The sequence below is a fragment of the Lissotriton helveticus genome, chromosome 1_1 (genome assembly GCF_964261635.1).
Source record: "Lissotriton helveticus chromosome 1_1, aLisHel1.1, whole genome shotgun sequence".
Taxonomy (NCBI): domain Eukaryota; kingdom Metazoa; phylum Chordata; class Amphibia; order Caudata; family Salamandridae; genus Lissotriton; species Lissotriton helveticus.
Genome location: NC_136057.1, coordinates 10,505,663 through 10,526,376, shown reverse-complemented (window position 1 = coordinate 10,526,376; position 20,714 = coordinate 10,505,663). Strand labels below are relative to the sequence as shown.

At 47.1% G+C, this 20,714-nt stretch overlaps 1 protein-coding gene across 4 annotated transcripts in view; it reads left to right on the top strand.

Moving 5' to 3' along the window:
- LOC144810163 (uncharacterized) overlaps nt 1-20,714 on the top strand; it is a 216,804-nt gene that overhangs the window by 28,144 nt on the left and 167,946 nt on the right. For 2 of the 4 annotated variants that reach the window (XR_013606876.1, XR_013606879.1), the window contains exon 2: nt 14,484-16,889. The exons of 1 other annotated variant lie outside the window; for it this stretch is intronic. Coding sequence is in view for 1 of the 3 variants with exons in the window: in XM_078673771.1 (XP_078529897.1) it covers nt 15,249-16,790 (1,542 nt within the window). In the remaining 2 variants the exon portion in view is untranslated. Of the gene's footprint in view, nt 1-14,483; nt 17,486-20,714 lie in introns of those variants that run through there. One more of the 4 variants, XM_078673771.1, reaches the window with a different exon arrangement.

Sequence of the window (20,714 nt, the reverse complement as noted above, 5' to 3'; positions counted from 1 at the left end):
AAGGACATAAATCCAGGCCTGGTCATGATCCATAAAGACAACCATCTGAAAAGGAGGGACACAGGCGTCTCTCGACTTTGTGGAGACGTAGTTTGGGCCAGTGTGCATGTGTCCATGTGTTCAGCATGGGTAACGTGTGATCATTGCGTGTAGTATTCATGTTGTGTTCTGATTGGCTGAGTGTCCTAACTACATGTGGCATCTGACTTTGTGGTATTTTGGGAACGCATGCGCCTTTGGCCAAACGTGTTTTATTGGGGCCAATCTCCTCGGACTTGTGGTGTAGCTGCCTATCTGTGGGGTTGAACTGGGTTTTCCTTTTCCGCCCGGTGGTCTTCAGGCTAAGTGTAACCGCACCTGTGACCTATCAATCAGTATGCTTGGGTTTGGGTCGCATGGCCTGTCTGACCACGTATCCCCGAATCCGGGTTCATGGGGAGGTCATCTTAGGGGAATTCAACAGCAATGATACACCTAATTTTTAGGACTCTCAGAGACACTTTGTCTTTGTTAAGATGAATCATCCAAATCAGCTGGGTTAACGGGAGGGTTTTGTCTTGAGCTATCAACAAAATGTCATCTAAATAAATAAGTCTCACTCCTCTGGCTCAGAGGTTCTCTAATACTGGCATCATCACCTTGGTGAAGCACCAAAGGGCAGATGAAAGTCTGAAGTATCAAATCCCATTCCGGAAGAATTGTAACTATTTCCTGCGGGGTAGAAAAATGAGGATTGTGTGGTACGTGTCTTTTAAGTCGAGATGCATCATCCAGTCTTGTCTCGGAGGTCTGTGAGGAGATGGATCCACTCCATTTTGAAATTGCAATACAGAATCCATCCATTGGATCCTCTCTCACCCTTCTTGGTCACTACAAAAACGTTGCTGCAAAAACCCATAGGGTTTGAGGATGTTTTCCAAATCACATCTTTCAGATAAACTTGGAGTCTATAAAGTTATGATCTTGAAAGGAAAAAAGATGTGTATTAGGGAACCTGGTTTGATCAGGAAACCCATAGAACTCTATTCTAAAGCCCTTCGTGGTTTCTAATACCCAGGAGTTGTTGTTCAGCAGATTTTCCCAATTGGCTAGAAAGGATGTTGTCCTGCCCCCAGGGTCAAAGAAGAAACTGGAATGATTCTTATCTGTCGAACCTCTTCCTGATCGAAATTTCCTTGGTTATAGAAACCTTCTCTTCCACATCTGCCTGGACCTCCTCGCTTCATGAGAGGAAGATTGTGCCTCTTGTTGAGTCTGACCATTCGTGATGTCTGCTTTGGAAGTCTCTGGAAGGGCCTTGTAGCATAGTTCGGCCAGGCGATCACCCTCTGTGTTGCCCGCCAAAGCGGTGTGGCTGGAACTCCTTTTGTAGTGATGTCTGGGGCTTGTATAAAACTGTGAATTTGTTGGCAAATTTGCCCAGATCCTTCGCAAACTTGTCACTAAACTTGAAATTTGCCCTAGGGCCTGCTTCCATTATCATGAATTCTAATAGTGGGAGCCCAATTTGGATAAGAATAGATTTGAGGTATTCGAATGATAGGGCGCGGTTTGTTATCTAGTAGGCCAGCAGCGCGTTGTGCCCAATCTCCTAAAACAGGGCCAATGGCTGTACCCGATTCTTTTGCTTGAACTACCATTTTCAGTATTTTACAAACAAGCCTTGCCAGATAAAGGACCTTGACTTGACAAGTTTTCCCAGACCAGTCTATTCTTTTCTTTGGGGTCTTTAGAGGAACTTTCTAGAAAGGTCGCCAAGTTCGGATCCAGTTCATGCATCTCCACCACTGTATCTGCATTGTCCAGTCTGGGGCATTCTGAGTGCAGGTGGTTACAAACATCTCCGTCATAACTTTTACGCATTCTCCCTTGGGATTAATCAATTACTGGTGGGTTCGGAGCCCAAACCGTGGAACAGAGACTTGGGATGAACATTAGTTTCTATATACAAATTCTAGGTTTGTATATTAAACCCTACTTGTGGGCCTGTAGCACTTATTGTGCCATCCATAAAGTAACACTGTAAAACCTGCCTTAGGCCTGCCACTGTAGCCTTTAGTACAGTTTTTAAACTGACATTTTATTTTGCCAGGCCTAAACCTTCCTTTTTACTAGGTCTCAGAGTAGCGTCCCACGCAGTGGGCGGAGTCTGAGATTTTATGTTTTGCAGTATGGGGGCTTGAACCTGCCCCGCTTCTCCATTGGCTGGCCTCGTAAATGCTGGCCAGCCATTGGAGGAGAGGGGCATCACTCGGTTCAGGCCCCATCTTGAGCAGATTCGGGGGCGTGTTTTTTAGCATTTTTTAATCAGTGACCTCATTTGTCACTCAAATGCAAAAACACGCCCCCAAATCCGAAATTGGCCATGTGTTTCTCCGAGGCATTTCTGATTTGCCTCGGAGAAACGTGGTGGTGTTTCCAGAGCTGCTCGCCTCCCTTCCCTTATGCTTTCAGGAGCTGCTCGGCTCCGCTCGCTTCCCCCCCTTCCCTCTGCTCTCCTCCGCCGCGCTCTCGTCTCGCCCCCCCCCCGACTCCCCTCCTCTGCCGCAGCTCTCCTCCGTCGCGCTCTGCGGTCCCCCCGGGCCCCTACCCCTCCCTCCCTCTCCAGCGGCCATGCTGCCTCGGCTTGTTTTACAAGTGCCGCTTGTTCTAAAATCCTATGCATGTTAAAGACCCCAGGGAAGATGCTACCCCTATATGCATATCACAAAGCCTCGCAAACAATGTAGATTCGGAAAACTTTACATATTCATGATGTTATTTAGTAGAAAACTCACTCAGACTTAAACAGGATACACAGACTTCCCAGCACGCAAAGCGACATCTTGTTTGTACACTGGCTGCTTCCATGCATACACTTTCCCGAAGAGATGAAAGAAGAGAGTTGTGCTGATTAACAGATAACAGCATCGGGGCAATGCGCAAACAGGAACATTCTCGAAGCAATGCTCTGTCTGAATTGCACACAGCCATGGAGGCGGCATGAGGGCGCAGCCTGAGATGTAAGTGGGGCTGTTTACACAACAACTCTATTACTTACTCGGTGGTTGCACCGAGGGTCCCGTGGAGCGCTCATTACGTTCTCAGGGTGAGTGACCATATTCACAGCATAGACAGGACCACGGCTACAATAAATTGGACTTGAATGGCGGCTAAGTGTTATTTGTTATGCATTGTAACACATTATATAATATTAAGGTTTGCGTAAGGGTGCCCTTCTGTTAATGTTTCAATCGGTGGGAGTGGAGGGTGTTTACACGTTTTCTACACATACTGTTTTTAAAAAAAAAGTTCTTTTGACTCTAAATATCTCTAGTCTGGTGTGTGCGGTTTAATGGTGCGGTTAACCAGCCGTCTCTCAGTGCTAGAATATATTGTATTTTCTCATAGAGATATCATGTCGCTGTTTCCTTACCTCTTACCACACGAAGAGTTGAGACTTTTTGCATAGCCTGGGCACTTGGTACACAAGAGACACCAGAGCACCCAAAGCAAGGAAGCCGAGAACTAAACACAGGCACCCACAGGAGACTGGCGCAGGGGGGAAGCAAGGAGATAAAGAATGGGACACTTCTCCATTATGAAAAACAAAAGGTTGAAGGGGGCCTGAGGGAGTTTAAAGACCATGCTTAGACACATTCCCTAAATAAAGTTATGATACACAAAAGTGTCAAAGGTTGCCAGGCGGGGTGAGGCCCTCAACTTCGACACCAATGTGACATACAAATACAACTGCAAGTCAAGACTACACCTAGGAACTTAGGTGATCTTTTTTCATGTCGCAGTATGTTTATTATGTAGTCACAAATTTTATAACCCCATCACGTTCTCCTTTTTGCAGTAGCATTATTTAATTTTCTGGTCCTGATGAAAGCAATGGACTCTTTGGTCCGTTAAATTGCTGAAACATGTTGACCATTGTTTACATTTAGGTAGTTATTTTCAAACCTACCATTGCTGCTCTTTTAATTTTGGCGGAGCGAGCAAAAGACAGAATAAAATTTCATTCTTGCTCCCTCGCCCAATTTTATTCTCACTAACACTCACTATGTCCACTAGCACTGCAAATCAGTCACCCCTTTTTTAACTACCGACTCGTACCACTAACATTCAAACCGCACTGGTCACTGCCAGGTTTTTCAGGAGGGTATGAGATCTGACCTTCTATATTTACTGACAGTGTTCCAAGTAGCTGGGTTACAGGAATCCCAAATGATGAAGGGCGGTTCCGAGTGGTGACTGATGGGTATCCTGATAGGTCACGTAGGGATCATAGGACATCTTATTATGCTTTTCTTCACTAGCAGGTTGTAACGGACAGTAACAGTTCAATGAGCCACACTTCTCCATTAAACAGGAATGCCACAGATCCTCTATCGTACCCTGCAGACCTCACTTTGGTGGACAACGCTCTGGCAGATTGCATCCTTTGGACGTGCCTACGGCGTCCTCTGTTCCATTCTCTCCGAGCAGAGACAACCCCCTGGATCACGAAGACCCTGACCCTTTGATGTTCTCTCCCAAGAACCAGGTTGTCATCAGCAGCCCCACGTCTACCACCACAGTAGTACAATTTGTAAGCGATTTGTGTTATACAATTAACATTGGTGGCTGGGAGTTAGCTTGAATGGGAGTTTGTGAATGTTTCATGTGAAAGAACTCAGCGCAGCCACTCCTAGTGCATGTAGGACAGAGTGGGCGAGCACTTGTACTTCAGTTGCTTCCGGTGGGATCCACAGGATGCTCAAAACCAACCCAGTCTCTCTAGGTTACCACTCCTTATGGTCCCTTGAAGAAATGCTTCTGTTTTGGAGTGAGCACTCCACACAGTGCCCCTCCCTCCACAGTGACATGACATCCTTGCGCAAAAAAAAGGGTTTGCAGGTAGCGAATTTCTCTCTGCAATTGTCTGTGTTGGTTTTTGCCTTTTAGCAACCCCTTAGGTTTGTTGTTTGTTTTTATTTTTGCATCCATAACTGGTAATGGACCACCATATTACGTGTTTTCATGCAGAGAAATGACCCGCCTTATTTAGAGTAAGTTAGTAGATGGAAATCTAAAGATTTGTGAACGAAGTGCAAAATACTCCCGGGGAGATTCCACAAACATAAATGACCTTCTATCTTCCCAGAGGCTGTGTAAACCGTTGCTCTCAAGCGAGGTTCGCGTCACACACATACACTTCACTTACATTGGTTGTACTGTGCCATTAGTGGGCTTGATTTCAACAGGGCATTACCTGACTTTCCCTTGTTCGGCGAGCTCTGCGAACAACTAATTCTAAATCGCAAGCCCCTAGTTTTGGGGGTGGGATGGAGGGGGGAGGAGAGCTCACACCCCCACTGAGTATTGTAATTGCCTTCATATAGAGTAGTAATTTTAGAGTGTTGTTCATAAAAGGAAATCCACTTGCTTAGGATCTCGGGGCTCACTTGCCTGCCACAAGCATGGAGTATTGTGACAGGCAGTATGCAAACTTGTCTGTGGGCGTGTCAATTATGCCTTGCTCAGAGTTCTGTTTCCAGTGGCCTAGATCGGAAGCAGTTGGCTCTTAATGTGATTGTTTATTAAAGCCTGGCCCACAACAATATGGACGTCGAGAGTCCCCGCAGTTCAGAAGCTGTAGTTGTGTTGAGGGTCAGGTAATGTCGGGGGCTCACCACCGAGCGAATTAACAAAGCGTTTAGGGTGAAAGTGGACGTTGGGTTAGTGCTAGATAAGTGGGTTGAGAGGTACCCTACCTCAGAAAGGTGCTTTTAATTCAGTATTTTAAACACGCAAGCATGGCTTGTTTCACTTTATAACCATTGTATTATTGCTTCATTTTGTATTTTGCCACACTTTTTCTACAGTAGTGTGCAGTACAGAAAGTACCTCATGATCGGTCACAGTTCTGCCTAGCGCAGTCTGAGAGTAGGGGCTCCAGGCGCTTTACCCTGGAAAGTTTTGTGCTGTGCATCCGTCTGGTTGCTGTTCCCTTGCACTAGGCTTGGCTAGTGTGTGGCGTGGTGCTTCTGGTGTGGCTCTCAGTTTCGCACGGGTGGCTTGTTCACGGAGCTGCAGTGTGTGTTGGGAAGGTGTGGCCCTGGGTTTGCTGGTTGTGTAGACACACCCCACACCAGTGAGATGTCCGTCGCTGGCAGGTGGCAGTACAATGGGTGCACTGCCGGGGTCTGCGTGCGGTGGATGAGGGGTGTTACACGTGTGTGTATGTGGTTCTGTGTCTTTTAGGTGGATGTGTGTGGTGTTGTGCCTGATGAGTTGTTTGAGTTTGTGAGTCACTTGCCTCCACATCGGTTGCTGAGGTGGGCGTGCCTTAATATCGTGTTGAATTTATATTGAATACGATTCAGAATGTTCTGTCAAGAATTGTTCTCTGTCTTTGTTATAGAGAGAAAGAGTGTGTCACGTTGTGTTTCTGTGTTGCTTAATTTAGTGAAGGACGTCACAACTGTTCTTATAGTGTTGTGCTTGGTATGCGGCATGTTGGCTAGTGTGTGGCTCTGTCTGTGTGTGTGTGGCTCTGTCTGTGTGTGTGTGGCTCTGTGTGTGTGTGGCTCTGTCTGTGTGTGTGTGTGGCTCTGTCTGTGTGTGTGTGTGGCTCTGTCTGTGTGTGTGTGGCTCTGTCTGTGTGTGTGTGGCTCTGTCTGTGTGTGTGTGTGGCTCTGTGTGTGTGTGTGGCTCTGTCTCTGTGTGGCTATGTCTGTGTGTGGCTCTGTCTGTGTGTGTGTGTGGCTCTGTCTGTGTGTGGCTCTGTCTGTGTGTGTGGCTCTGTCTGTGTGTGTGGCTCTGTCTGTGTGTGTGGCTCTGTCTGTGTGTGGCTCTGTCTGTGTGTGGCTCTGTGTGTGTGTGGCTCTGTGGCTCGCTCTGTGTGTGGCTCTTGTGTCTGTGTGTGGCTCGCTCTGTGTGTCTGTGTGTGGCTCGCTCTGTGTCTGTGTGTGGCTCGCTCTGTGTCTGTGTGTGGCTCGCTCTGTGTCTGTGTGTGGCTCGCTCTGTGTGTGTGTGGCTCGCTCTGTGTGTGTGTGGCTCGCTCTGTGTGTGTGTGTCTCGCTCTGTGTGTGTGTGGCGCGCTCTGTGGCTGGCTCACTCTGTGTGTGTGTGTGTGGCTCGCTCTGTGTGTGTGTGGCTCGCTCTGTGTGTGTGTGGCTCGCTCTGTGTGTGTGTGGCTCGCTCTGTGTGTGTGTGGCTCGCTCTGTGTGTGTGTGTGTGGCTCACTCTGTGTGTGTGTGTGTGGCTCGCTCTGTGTGTGTGTGTGGCTCGCTCTGTGTGTGTGTGTGTGTGTGGCTCGCTCTGTGTGTGTGTGTGTGGCTCGCTCTGTGTGTGTGTGGCTCGCTCTGTGTGTGTGTGTGGCTCGCTCTGTGTGTGTGTGTGGCTCGCTCTGTGTGTGTGTGTGGCTCGCTCTGTGTGTGTGTGTGGCTCGCTCTGTGTGTGTGTGTGGCTCGCTCTGTGTGTGTGTGTGTGGCACGCTCTGTGTGTGTGTGTGTTCGCTCTGTGTGTGTGTGGCTCGCTCTGTGTGTGTGTGTGTGGCTCGCTCTGTGTGTGTGTGTGTGTGGCTCGCTGTGTGTGTGTGTGGCGCGCTCTGTGGCTGGCTCGCTCTGTGTGTGTGTGGCTCGCTCTGTGTGTGTGTGTGGCGCGCTCTGTGTGTGTGGCTCTGTGTATGGCTCTGTGTGTGTGTGTCTGTCTGTGTGTGTGTCTGTCTGTGTGTGTGTCTCTGTGTGTCTGTCTGTGGCTTGTGTGGCTCGCTCTGTGTGTGTGTGTGTGTGTGTGTGGCTCGCTCTGTGTGTGTGTGGCTCGCTCTGTGTGTGTGTGGCTCGCTCTGTGTGTGTGTGGCTCGCTCTGTGTGTGTGTGTGTGTGTGGCTCGCTCTGTGTGTGTGTGTGTGTGGCTCGCTCTGTGTGTGTGTGGCTCGCTCTGTGTGTGTGTGTGTGTGGCTCGCTGTGTGTGTGTGTGGCGCGCTCTGTGGCTGGCTCGCTCTGTGTGTGTGTGGCTCGCTCTGTGTGTGTGTGTGGCGCGCTCTGTGTGTGTGGCTCTGTGTATGGCTCTGTGTGTGTGTGTCTGTCTGTGTGTGTGTCTGTCTGTGTGTGTGTCTCTGTGTGTCTGTCTGTGGCTTGTGTGGCTCGCTCTGTGTGTGTGTGTGTGTGTGTGTGGCTCGCTCTGTGTGTGTGTGGCTCGCTCTGTGTGTGTGTGGCTCGCTCTGTGTGTGTGTGGCTCGCTCTGTGTGTGTGTGTGTGTGTGGCTCGCTCTGTGTGTGTGTGTGTGGCTCGCTCTGTGTGTGTGTGGCTCGCTCTGTGTGTGTGTGTGGCTCGCTCTGTGTGTGTGTGTGGCTCGCTCTGTGTGTGTGTGTGGCTCGCTCTGTGTGTGTGTGTGGCTCGCTCTGTGTGTGTGTGTGGCTCGCTCTGTGTGTGTGTGTGTGGCACGCTCTGTGTGTGTGTGTGTTCGCTCTGTGTGTGTGTGGCTCGCTCTGTGTGTGTGTGTGTGGCTCGCTCTGTGTGTGTGTGTGTGTGGCTCGCTGTGTGTGTGTGTGGCGCGCTCTGTGGCTGGCTCGCTCTGTGTGTGTGTGGCTCGCTCTGTGTGTGTGTGTGGCGCGCTCTGTGTGTGTGGCTCTGTGTATGGCTCTGTGTGTGTGTGTCTGTCTGTGTGTGTGTCTGTCTGTGTGTGTGTCTCTGTGTGTCTGTCTGTGGCTTGTGTGGCTCGCTCTGTGTGTGTGTGTGTGTGTGTGTGGCTCGCTCTGTGTGTGTGTGGCTCGCTCTGTGTGTGTGTGGCTCGCTCTGTGTGTGTGTGGCTCGCTCTGTGTGTGTGTGGCTCGCTCTGTGTGTGTGTGTGTGTGGCTCGCTCTCTGTGTGTGTGTGTGGCTCGCTCTCTGTGTGTGTGTGGCTCGCTCTGTGTGTGTGTGGCTCGCTCTATGTGTGTGTGGCTCTGTGTGTGGCTCTGTGTGGCTCTGTGTATGGCTCTGTGTGTGTGTCTGGCTCTGTCTGTGTGTGTGGCTCTGTCTGTGTGTGTGGCTCTGTCTGTGTGTGTGGCTCTGTCTGTGTGTGTGGCTCTGTCTGTGTGTGTGGCTCTGTCTGTGTGTGTGGCTCTGTGTGTCTGTGTGGCTCGCTCTGTGTGTGTGTGGCTCGCTCTGTGTGTGTGTGGCTCGCTCTGTGTGTGTGTGGCTCGCTCTGTGTGTGTGTGGCTCGCTCTGTGTGTGTGTGGCTCGCTCTGTGTGTGTGGCTCGCTCTGTGTGTGTGTGTGGCTCGCTCTGTGTGTGTGTGTGGCTTGCTCTGTGTGTGTGTGGCTAGCTCTGTGTGTGTGTGTTTGGCTCGCTCTGTGTGTGTGTGGCTTGCTCTGTGTGTGGCTTGCTCTGTGTGTGTGTGGCTTGCTCTGTGTGTGTGTGGCTTGCTCTGTGTGTGTGTGGCTTGCTCTGTGTGTGTGTGGCTTGCTCTGTGTGTGTGTGGCTCGCTCTGTGTGTGTGTGGCTCGCTCTGTGTGTGTGTGGCTCGCTGTGTGTGTGTGTTTGGCTCGCTCTGTGTGTGTGTGTGGCTCGCTCTGTGTGTGTGGCTTGCTCTGTGTATGTGTGGCTCGCTCTGTGTGTGTGTGTGTGTGTGTGGGGCTCTCTGTGCGTGTGTGTGTGTGTGTGGCTCTGTCTGTGTGTGTGTGTGGTTCTGTGTGTGTGTGGCTCTGTGTCTGCTAATACTCTCTACCTGTCTTTAATGCTCACCTATTGCCATTGTAAATGACAATACAATTTATTTATGTTTTTAAAAAAATGAAGAATGAAAAAAATGCCATTTGCAATGCCAATAGCTCTAACTTTAATAAAGCCGAGACCATTGCATTTTAAATGCTTGTTATATATGTCATCCAATAGGTAGGCTGTACAACCTCAGAGGGTAGGGTGCAGGGTATCCAAAAGTAGGACATGTGTACTTAAGTTTTAGTTGCCCTGGGTCTACACTCTTCCCTACCCCCTCACACACACCTCCAATCATTTTTCACTTCAACAGGGCTAACTTTCCCAAAGATAAATACTGGGTTAACTTATTACATATAATAAGAGATAATTTCAGATTGGGACCAGCTTGAGAAATGCTCCTTAAACTCATTTGAATTATAATTTAAAATCCTCTTTGATATTAAAGTCACATTTTAAAGTACTATTTTGAAAAGGGCTTTTTTTATAAAGTTGATATTCTTCTGCCCAAGCCAATACATGACTTTGTCAGTGTCCACGGATGGTCTGAGGGCTTAACCCAGTCCCTTCCTGATTTCAGAAGATGCGTGCCCTGTCACTGGTAAACGTAGTCCCCATCTGTCCTTGCCTGCCCTTTGTTTTCCTAGATAGACTAGAGCCAGGTGAAGGTGAAGAACTGTTCAGAACCAGTTTTAAGGTTAGGAAAAGGGAGTGTCTCTCGTACACTAGCTGGCACTGGGTATAAAAGTGGCAAACCTAGAACCTCTCGCAGTTGGGACCTCAGAAAAGGCGCTGCGTCGTCGAGCCGCACAGGGATGTCTTCGGATCAGCACTGTGTCGAAGGGCACTGTGCCTGTTCCGAGCTTCAGAACCCACTGCTGAGGCCCAGGACCGGAGGGGGCACCTCAGGCAAGGGTAGTACTCACAGATGGTAGAGTCCAGCGGCACCAGCAGAATTGCAAGAAGTATTTTATGTCCCTGAGACCTCAGAAAACAGGGGGCAAGCCCTTAGAGTCACTCTAGGTTCAAGTGAGATGGGTCCATTCCTTGTGCAGGACAGAGATCAGCAAGCAGCACGACCGCTCTGCACAGCAATGCAGCAAATCTTTAAAGCAGTCAGTCTGTGGACAGTCGGAAGCTTTTATTGCTGCTGTAGTGTCCGGGGGAGAAGCTTCCGCTACTGTTATGTGCACCTCCTGTTCTGTGGACAGTACGAAGCTTTTACTGTTACCGTAGTGTCAAGGAGAGAAGCTTCCGCTGCTATTGCCGCGCCGTGCCTGTTCTGTGGACAGTAGGAATCTTTTACTGCAGCTGTAGTGTCAATGAGAGAGGCTTCCCCAGCAGTTGCCGTGCCGTGCCTCTTCTGGGGATAGTAGGAAGTTTTCACTGCTGCTGTAGTGTCCGAGAGAGAAGCTTCAGAACACAGACTTAGAAGACTTAGAAGTCATTGTATTTAGGTTGGATCTTCATTCGCAACTCAGTTGGAAAGGCGCACTTGTATATCGCCCTCCGGGCCCTATTGCCACATCGCTTAATACTCTCTCAGAACTTATTGCACCCCATGTTATATCCTCTAATAAATGTATTTTATTGGGAGATTTTAATATTCACAGTGAAGATAACCTTGATTCAGACCATAAATATTTTTGGAGAAATCTGTTCCCTGGGTCTGGTCAAGAAAAATAATGGGCCCACACATAGCGCAGGGCATACCCTTGATCAGATACTATCAAATTCTCCCGACCTAATATATCAACAAACTTTACCACTAACCTGGTCGGACCATTATATGATTACTTTTGATTTAGCTGGGCCAAGAGCAATTTTACCGAACAAAAAACCTGGAGTGCGTACATATAGGCATTGGCACAAACTCTCTCCAAGTTCCTTCTCAGAGGCATTTAATGTCTCCTTACCTCCCGCTGACAGAACAGTGGAGGAGCATCTGAACTCTCTACATGAGGCCACCATTACTACTCTAGGCGCCATTATTCCCATAAAAACGACGGCCACTGTGGCACGCCGGCCCCAAGCTGCTTGGTATACGAAAGAATTGAAAGCAGAAAAAAGTATTTGTAAAACATTGGAACGAACTTGGCGACGAACTAAAACAATTTTAGACAGGGATAGCTTCCAAGAGAGATTGAGGATATACCACAAGAACATTAGAAACACTCGGAAGAAATACATTGCTTCGCAATTGGAACAAGCTGACAATACTTCTAAAACATTGTTCCAGATCCTCAATTCTCTTGTGAACCCTAAAGCCTGTCATCCCGAAGATGAGCCGTCGCAACTACTTTGCGATAACATTGCCAACTTTTTAACAAACAAAGTTGATGATATCTATGCTAAATTTCCCCCGTGCAGCTCTCGGGATTTAGAAACAGACACGTTCTTATCGAATCCTTTGAAAAATGCCAAGTCCTCCCTAAAAACGTTTCCCCTCCTTACTTTAGGAGAAACAGAAATCCTGCTCACATCTGCCAAGTCAAGTTCTCCTAAAGATCTTATTCCGGCAAAAATTGCCAAAACTCTTGCGTCCACTTTGGCCGGACCTTTGGAAGTAGTCTTTAACAGCTCCATTAATGCTGGTAAACTTCCAAGAGAATGGAAAGATGCACAAGTTATGCCAATAAGGAAGAATCAAAAACTTCCACCGGATGTGATCACTAATTATCGTCCGATCTCCTTTCTTCCACTCTATAGCAAACTATTGGAGAAACATATTAACAAGCACCTCTCCTCCTTTGTTGAGATTTCCAACTGCTTGGACTATTCCCAGTCAGGATTTCGACCCAGGTATAGTACCGAGACTGCCTTGGTCATGGTATTGGATGATATTAGATTGCAAGCAGACGGGGGTCAAGCAGTCATTTTGGTACTGCTCGACCTATCCCCTGCATTTGATACCATCTTGCATTCCATTCTTCTGGATAGATTGAGCAAAATAGGCATTCAGGATAAAGCCTTGGAATGGCTGACTGACTTTCTCAAGGACCGGACCCAAACAGTCAACTTGGGCCCATTTAAAGCTAATACCACCGTGGTCACTAAGGGAGTCCCCCAGGGCTCCTGTCTCACCCCCACGCTTTTTAATATTTACATTGCTCCATTGGCTGCTCTGCTTAGAGAGATTGGGTTTATCCCAGTCTCCTACGCAGATGATACGCAGCTGCTCCTGGCCTATGATACTAATGCTCCTAACATCCGTGAAATTTTTTCGGAAGGCATGCTTAAAATCAAGGCATGGATGAATCGAAATTTCCTCCAGCTCAATACAACTAAGACTGAAATCATGCTATTTACGGAGGTAATCACCAGCTGGTCCCCGAGCTGGTGGCCGGAAGAACTAGGGGCTTTTACTGCTGGGGTAGTGTCGGGGAGAGAAGCTTCCACTACTGTTACTGTGCCTGTTCTGTGAACAGTAGGAAGCTTTTACTGCTGCTGTGGTGACGGGGAGAGAAGCTTCCGCTGCTTTTACTGCTGTTGTAGTGTCAGGGAGAAGCTTCCGCTGCTGTTAACGTGCTGTGCCTGTCCTTCGGATAGTAGGAAGCTTTTACTGCTGATGTACTTTCGGGAGAGACTCTTCAGCTGCTGTTGCCATGCCATTCCTGTTCTGTGGACAGTATGAAGCTTTTACTGCTGGTGTAGTGTCAGGGAGAGAAGCTTCCGCCGCTGTTAGCGTGCAGTGCCTGTTCTGTGGACGTAGGAAGTTTGCACTTCTGCCATGCTGTACATGGTATCTCTGCCTTGTGTGAGAGGGAAACTCGCATTCTAGTGACCAACTGCACCGGTTCTGTGAGTGAAATGGTGTGCTGTACCTATTTTGTGAGGGAGGGAGTTTATACTCCTATTTCAGAAGCATTGATCACACTCGCTGTTAGTACCTGTCTCTTGGTGCCGTGGTGATGCTTCTGGATGGGGGCGCTAACCAGGAATCCCTGTCTTCTCTGAAAGCCTGCAGGTAGGGTTGCCATCTTCCTCAGAGAAGAATGCTCCACATTTCTGGGTGTGCCATGGTTGTGCGGAAGGGCCAGAAGATGGAATTTAAATAGCAATTTTTATAAAAATTCTGTATTCTTTTTATTTAACATCGCAATTCTGCCTCTGTTTGAACTTTTTAGGGTGTGTGTATTGTCATCTTGCAGTTGCTATATCCTGTTTATATTTCAAAGGGGAATATAACTGAAGTGTGGTTAATTTTTGTGGGTTTGTTTATCTGATGTAGCCAAACAAATGGTCACAGTATCGGTGCTTAAAGTAGCTTTGATGGGTAATATGCCAGAGCGTAGTATGTAATTTTAGATGTCACATTTGTAATCTAATTTAGATAGCTCAGGGGATAAATATTCTCTCACAGATACCCATTTGCCGTCTTTGCAGAGCAGTTATCCAGTGAACTTTTAAACTAGTCTTAGATAATCTGAAGAAATGTGATGCATATATTTAGTTTAATTTGCGAGAAGTATTGCCTGTTATAATATGTGTGTATGCATGTATGTGTGTAGGAATATATGTACATATGTGGTATGTATATAGCGCAAACCTTGCAAAAATGCTGGGTCAGAAGCAGGCATTCAGTCATTGAGTGATAGGAGAGGCAGCCAAGTTGTGGACTGTTAATGCATTGTGATTTGGTGTTCTTTGAAGAGGTGCATCTTAAACTGTCCTTAATTACTGTTGGTTAAGAGGGTATTTTTCCGTATTCCAGGTGCCTACATGGAAAATTGACTTTATTATTATATTATTGTTCTTCTGTGTTTCACTCAGAGTCTGTTGTAAAGGTCAATGAAATGTCTTTCTATCCAACAGTGAACAGAACCTTGGAGCCATGATGAGATGATTTTAACTGAAGAGGATGCTTAAATACATGAACCATCCGACATCTGCGAGAGACAGCCATAGAGACGGTTGGTATTCAGAGAGAGGAAAACCCCTGACATCAGAGCTCTCAAGTGAGACAGATGGTCAGGAGTTCACGAGAACCAGGCAACTGTGATTCAGATGGTGAGAGAACCTCTGCAGACCTGGGATTGTAATCCCTCTACACAGTATCATGGACACCGACATACATTACAAACCCGGTCCGGGTGTTGGTACGCCGTGGTTGTAAGTGACAGTCTCTCCCATGTCTATGAGGAAGATCCTGCAACACACAAAGCTTTTTCTTTTCACTCTTTTCTGTGTTTATTCTGTGTCCTGAGCCTGTATAACCCAGAGCATTGCCTCAACGGCTCCCAGGGTGAAGTGTACAAGAGTCACAACCAGAGGTTACAGAAACTCACTTTAGTCTACACCTAAGAGACTGCTGGACATTAGTGTAACTCCCTGTTTCTGCCTCTAAGACGCTTTTTAAGCAGTCCCTCTAAACTGCGTATCCGTTTGACTGGTAGAAGGTAAAGCTTCATGTGGCTAGACTGTGGATGTAAATAACTTTTGAACATGGTCTGTCAGTCCCTCTTTCCACAGTTGGAAGTTCACCCTTTATAGTAGCATAGTTACACTTTGCTTCTTCACACCTGACAGTGGCTTGAGCCTCCTTGTTTGCATATCCTGAGTTTTTGAAAGGACCACAGAATGAAACGACTTTGGTTAGCTGCTCGTCTCCGCAGAGCTGAAAGTGGCATGCTTTGGAAACCTTGTGCCTGCTCTCAAGAACGCTCTGATGTCACCAGACCGGCGGTTCGAGTTCAGCAAGATGCTCTACCAGCAAACTTTCCACAACATGTGCAGCGGCGTGTTGACTCAGATTGCGATATGGAGACAAAAGTGAGCTCACAGGAGCCTCAGAAGGACATTCACAAGAACCTGATAAACCCAGAATGTGAAACCCTCATTTCACAGGAAGAATATACTAAAAAGACAGTAGAAAATCCAGACAGCTTCTCCGAAGGACATGAAATGGAAGTGCCCTTCTCAGAAAACAGTGAAAATCCAATTGTTCAGTCTCCTGAACAAGAACAAATCAGCAAAAGGGAGACTATTCCAATATCTGCGGCAAATGTACAATTTCAACCTGAAAGTGGACAAAGTGTCACCGCCCGGCCGAACATGATGAAGCAGAGAGCTAAGAAGAAATTATTAAAAAGTATTTGTACTAAATATGGGAGAAGTTTTTGCAAACCATCTGTGCTAATCAAATACCAGCGAACATGCATTGGAGATAACTCCGCTGCATTTATTGAATTGGGAAAATATTTTAAAAACTTTTCAGCCACTGATCAGAAAATAAACATAGAGAAGAAAACATCTGTTTGTAATGAGAATGTTTTGATTGGCCCACAATTATTAGACGCACATCAACCTGAAAGTACCATTGAAGAAGAGCTGCCCCCAAGTGCAAATGATGAAACTAATGTCACTGAATCTCAGTCGCTAGTCCCAGATCAAGACCTAATGCCTGCTGAAAGTGGGCAAAGCGTGAATGACTTCTCACTCCAGAGACATCCTAAAAAAAACAGACGGAAACAATACGCATGTACAGAGTGCGAGAAGAGATTCAGGGACTTCTCCTCCCTGCAGCGACATCAAGGAAAGCACACAGGGAAACGATACCCGTGCCCAGAGTGTGGGAAAACCTACAGCAGGAACTCTAGTTTAAGGAGACACCAACTAGTGCATATTGGGGATAATCTGACCCCGAGCACTAAGTGTGGGACGAATGTCAGCAGTAACTCAAACGTAACTGAAGACCAGCAAACACACCAGCCTGGAGAAACCAACCCCCCGTCTGAGTCTGAAAACAGATTTACTGATCAAAGCATCTACACAGTCAATAAAAATAAGCCACATACATGTCCTGAGTGTGGGAGGGTGTTCTCCAGGGCATTAACGTTAACCAACCACCAGCGAATACACACCGGAGAAAAGCCATTTTCATGTAGTAAATGTGCGAAGAGATTTAGTCAGTCGTCAAGTTTGACCAGACACCAGCGGACACATGTGTTCAACGAAGAGACACTAACTGTGAAGGAACAAGAGGACAACGTTGAACCTCAAAACAACGAGAGTACAAATGAAAAAGGGATTATGCCGAAAACTCCAGTTGATACCAATGAGGTCAGCAACACATCTGGCAAAAGTCGTGGTTTGGAAAGCGAGGAAACACAGGTGGTGTGAGATTTGAATGGCTGGGACACCTACATCATGAAGACTTGCACCTGTTCTTTGTCATGTTTAAACTTTGAGGTGTTTTAACATGGACTTAATAAAACCAAGGTAGGAATAACCAAAAAAGGAAAGGTTCCCTTATAGGCATGTGTATTGTTAGTTATGTTTCAATAATTTATATTAGTATTTTTAATTTAATTGTTTAATTAAATATCACGTGAGGTTAAATAATAAAATGAAGGTAAAATATATATATATATATATATATCTGTGAAGACGCTACAGCAGCCAAATCGTCGCTTCTTAGCCGCAAACACGGACCAGGAAATTCGATGCTGATTGTTTTATTTCATTGCGTGCTCGTGAGTCGCCATAACGTTTCGACTCCGAAGAGCCTTGATCACATATAATATTTAATGGGATTATTTAATATTTTCTGATAGGAATTATTTTAACAATTAAAAAAAATTTATTTTAATATATCGTTTTATGTTTTATACGTTTACTTGGGGACTCTGGGGGTTTTAGGGCGTGGGGATGGGTACTCTTAAGGGACAGCAAGCAATATGTAGTGTTCAATTATGAAACGTTTGTAGGGAAAGTAAGGAGGTTTTTGGGTTCAGAGCTGGGTAGTCTATTGGGGTAGAAAGGAGTGTTAAGGGTTCAAGCCTAGCTAGTGTATAGGGGTATTATTCAGTTTTTAAGGTTCTGGGATGGGTAGGGTATAAGGGTATACCCCGCCGCAAAAGACCAAAGGCCCAGGGTCCAAATACCCCCATCCTCCCCCCCCCCCCACACAGAGAAGCCCCTATTGGGGAGCAGCCACTGACCTCTCCCATATTCCTTTTTTTATAAAAAAAAGTCAGTCTAGCGGGGCACTTAAAGAGCTCCGGGGAGGGGCAGTGCTGGGTCCTGCTGGACCACATGATGGGGGCCACACCAGGTCCCACGGTTCTCTTGTGGGAGATGTCAAAATGTTTTATTTTGACCCCCCTTACCCCATAGAGGCCATTCAGTCAGGCCCCCCCTTACCCTACGCCCTTACTTTCTGGTTTTAAGCTCCAGGACACGGGTATCAAGTTTATGTGGTCTGTAATGACAGCTGCAACATTTACTTCAGCCAACCGGTGAGAGTGGTTAGTCCCATGGGACTGCTGAGTCCCATGGGACTGCTGAGTCCCAGGGTCCAAGCCGGCGATGGAGGAAGACTAACCCATTGCGACCAATCAAAATACTCTATTTGGTTTTATTTGCAGTCCCATGCGACCAAATGTCTTGATTTCTCTGTTTTTTAAGTGAAATTTCTCCAAAATAGCTCAGATTTACATCAAATCGGAAAAAGTATGCTTTCTTCCTATGGAAATTGCATGGGAGAAAAGTGTTTTGGGACCCACCTCTATTTCTCTGCCTCCCCCCACCCCCCCCCCCATTTGACAGGCTGCCCCTAAACATTTGAGGAGTTAACTTTTTGTTTGAAAAGTTTTATGATGATTTCTCAACCTGTGCCAAAGTTATTAGCAAAACAAATACAATCTTCCTATGGAAACTCTAATTTGTGTCTAACTACAGTGTGGCTACTGCCACATTATAATGTATATACCATGCTTATATAAGCGGCTAAAAAGTATACTTATCAACCTAACTGTGAAGAAAATCGGACTCCTGATATAAACCACAGTGATATAAAGGTACTTCCGGGGTAATGACCATGATGTAATGACTCCAGAGATACCTATATGCAAATTAATTATTGACATTGGTCTTTCTGTTATCTACCGTCTCCATTACTACAAACAGTATATTGAAGTAAGGTCTGTACTCAAACTAACAGACATTTCTCATAGAGAGATACCTCTTTAAGAAACTTTGGAACCCAGGAGCACTGCGACAAATCAGGAGGCAAGAAACCCCCCTTGAGATTCCAGCCCTGAAAAAGTCTCCTCAAGAAATGTCACCAGAATCTGTAATTTCACCCTTACTGATATATGAACTGTTCCAGCCTATGAAACTTTCAGCAAAGAAATAAAAACCTACAATCCCATTCCCACTGCAGACATCAGCTTTGAGAATCTTCCCGATTTAACTGTATGTCAGAATTAATTCTATTACAGGACCGGAGGCTTCAGATTATGCTTCTCATTCTTTACTGCAAACATCACAGCAGCCAATGAAAATGCGTATTTTCATTAAATAACAATAAACAACTACATTTCCCATCATGACATGTACATAGGCATGCCCCCTTAGTCCATAAGGACCCCTTGCGTGCGGCCATCTTCCTCTTTCTTTGCTGCTCACAGCAAGAGATAAGTGCACCTTGTTCCCTCCCAATTTGCTGTAATACATTGCTATATATATTGATAATTTGATATTGACCTTTTCTACTGACTTGATGACTGTGATGAGTATTTAGAGACTTAGCTGATAATATCTTGTCTGTAATCGATATTGAGGAATTTGGTGCATTTCGGCGGGCGAGCGCGTGATCTGTAACGCGTCTTCTCAGCCCGCCTTCAGTTTCCTCTGTGGCTTTGATGAGCGTCGCAGACTGCGATCGCTTTCGAGTTTCGGTCGCTGAACGGGGGCAGACCTTCATCGTTTCTTCACGAGCCTTAATCCCGAGTTTTCCCCAATAGCGCGCTCCACGCGCATGCGCAACGGCTTTCCTGATCGCCCTGTGACGCTGTGGCGCTGTACAGTCCGGGTGGCTCTCGGCTGGAACACGCTCCTCATCGCGCTGAATTTGGGCTCCTTTTTGGGCGGAATTCGGTAGCGTTCGGCGACGTGTTGCCGGCGCGAATCCCCTAGCTTACAAATCTCGAGTTTTTGCATCGGTGATAGCTCTGCCTCAATAGCGCCTGCAAAGGTTGTAAAATACTGCCCATTTGAGAGTGGCACACGCTCTTTATACTGATCATTGGGCCTGGGTCTCTGACCTGTTACACTACAGAGACCCCCTCAGCAAAGCTGTATTCTATCTTTCAGTGTGCTGTTGGGCTGACCCCCCCACCCCCATTTACCCTCCTTGTGACCGTGTTTGCAGTTAAATATTAATGCTTTCTTCAGAGTCTGTGACTAATTTGTTCTTTTAAGCCACCCTGACAATGGCTGAATGGGAGCAATACCCTGAGGAGTATGCTGAGGAGGAGACATATAAGGGACAGCAGGAAGCTGTCTTGGAGGACAATTTGGTGAATGCTTTGGACGCTTCGGTCCAGTCCTCAGTGAACAGGGCTATAGAGACCACGGTCCCGCAAACGGTTTAACAAGCCCTAGCGGCAGCCCTACGCCCTATCAGGAAACAGCTGGAGGGCTTCGCCAAGAGACACGGCTATGACAAGCCGCAGAAGAAAGCAGAGGCATCTGCATCTGGTCAAGGCTCGTCTGACACTGTTAAGTGGCCACATGCGCAAGCACTTTCGGCGTTGCCTGCCAGCGAGGCAGCTGACCATTCATATTCAGAGGGCAAGGCTAAAGCCAAGCGTAAGACCCGTGCCGACACAGATACCGATAATAACACCACGAACACGGACACCGACAATCATACATAAGAGGAGCCTCCTCCACTAAAAAAAGGCGAAGACACCTCAGCCAACTGGGGCGACACCTACCAATACCCCATTCACCTTCGACCCTTCTGATATCATGCACCCCAGATCCTCTGAATGGGTGCCTCCCACCGCAGTCGCAGTATATCTGCATGAGAACCTTAGGAAGAGTTTCCCAAGAGAAGGGCGCAATCGCCTAAAATCTGAGTGTCCACGGCCAGAACTCTCGGACAAGGTGGCGGAAACGCCAGAAATAGATGCTAGCCTCTTGACCTTTCTCCGCAAATTTTCGAAGGACCCTAAGCGCGGTCTTGACCGAGCATGGAGAGGATGCCAGGACAAAATGCTGGATGTGGTGGGCCCCTTGGCCAAGATTCTGGAGATG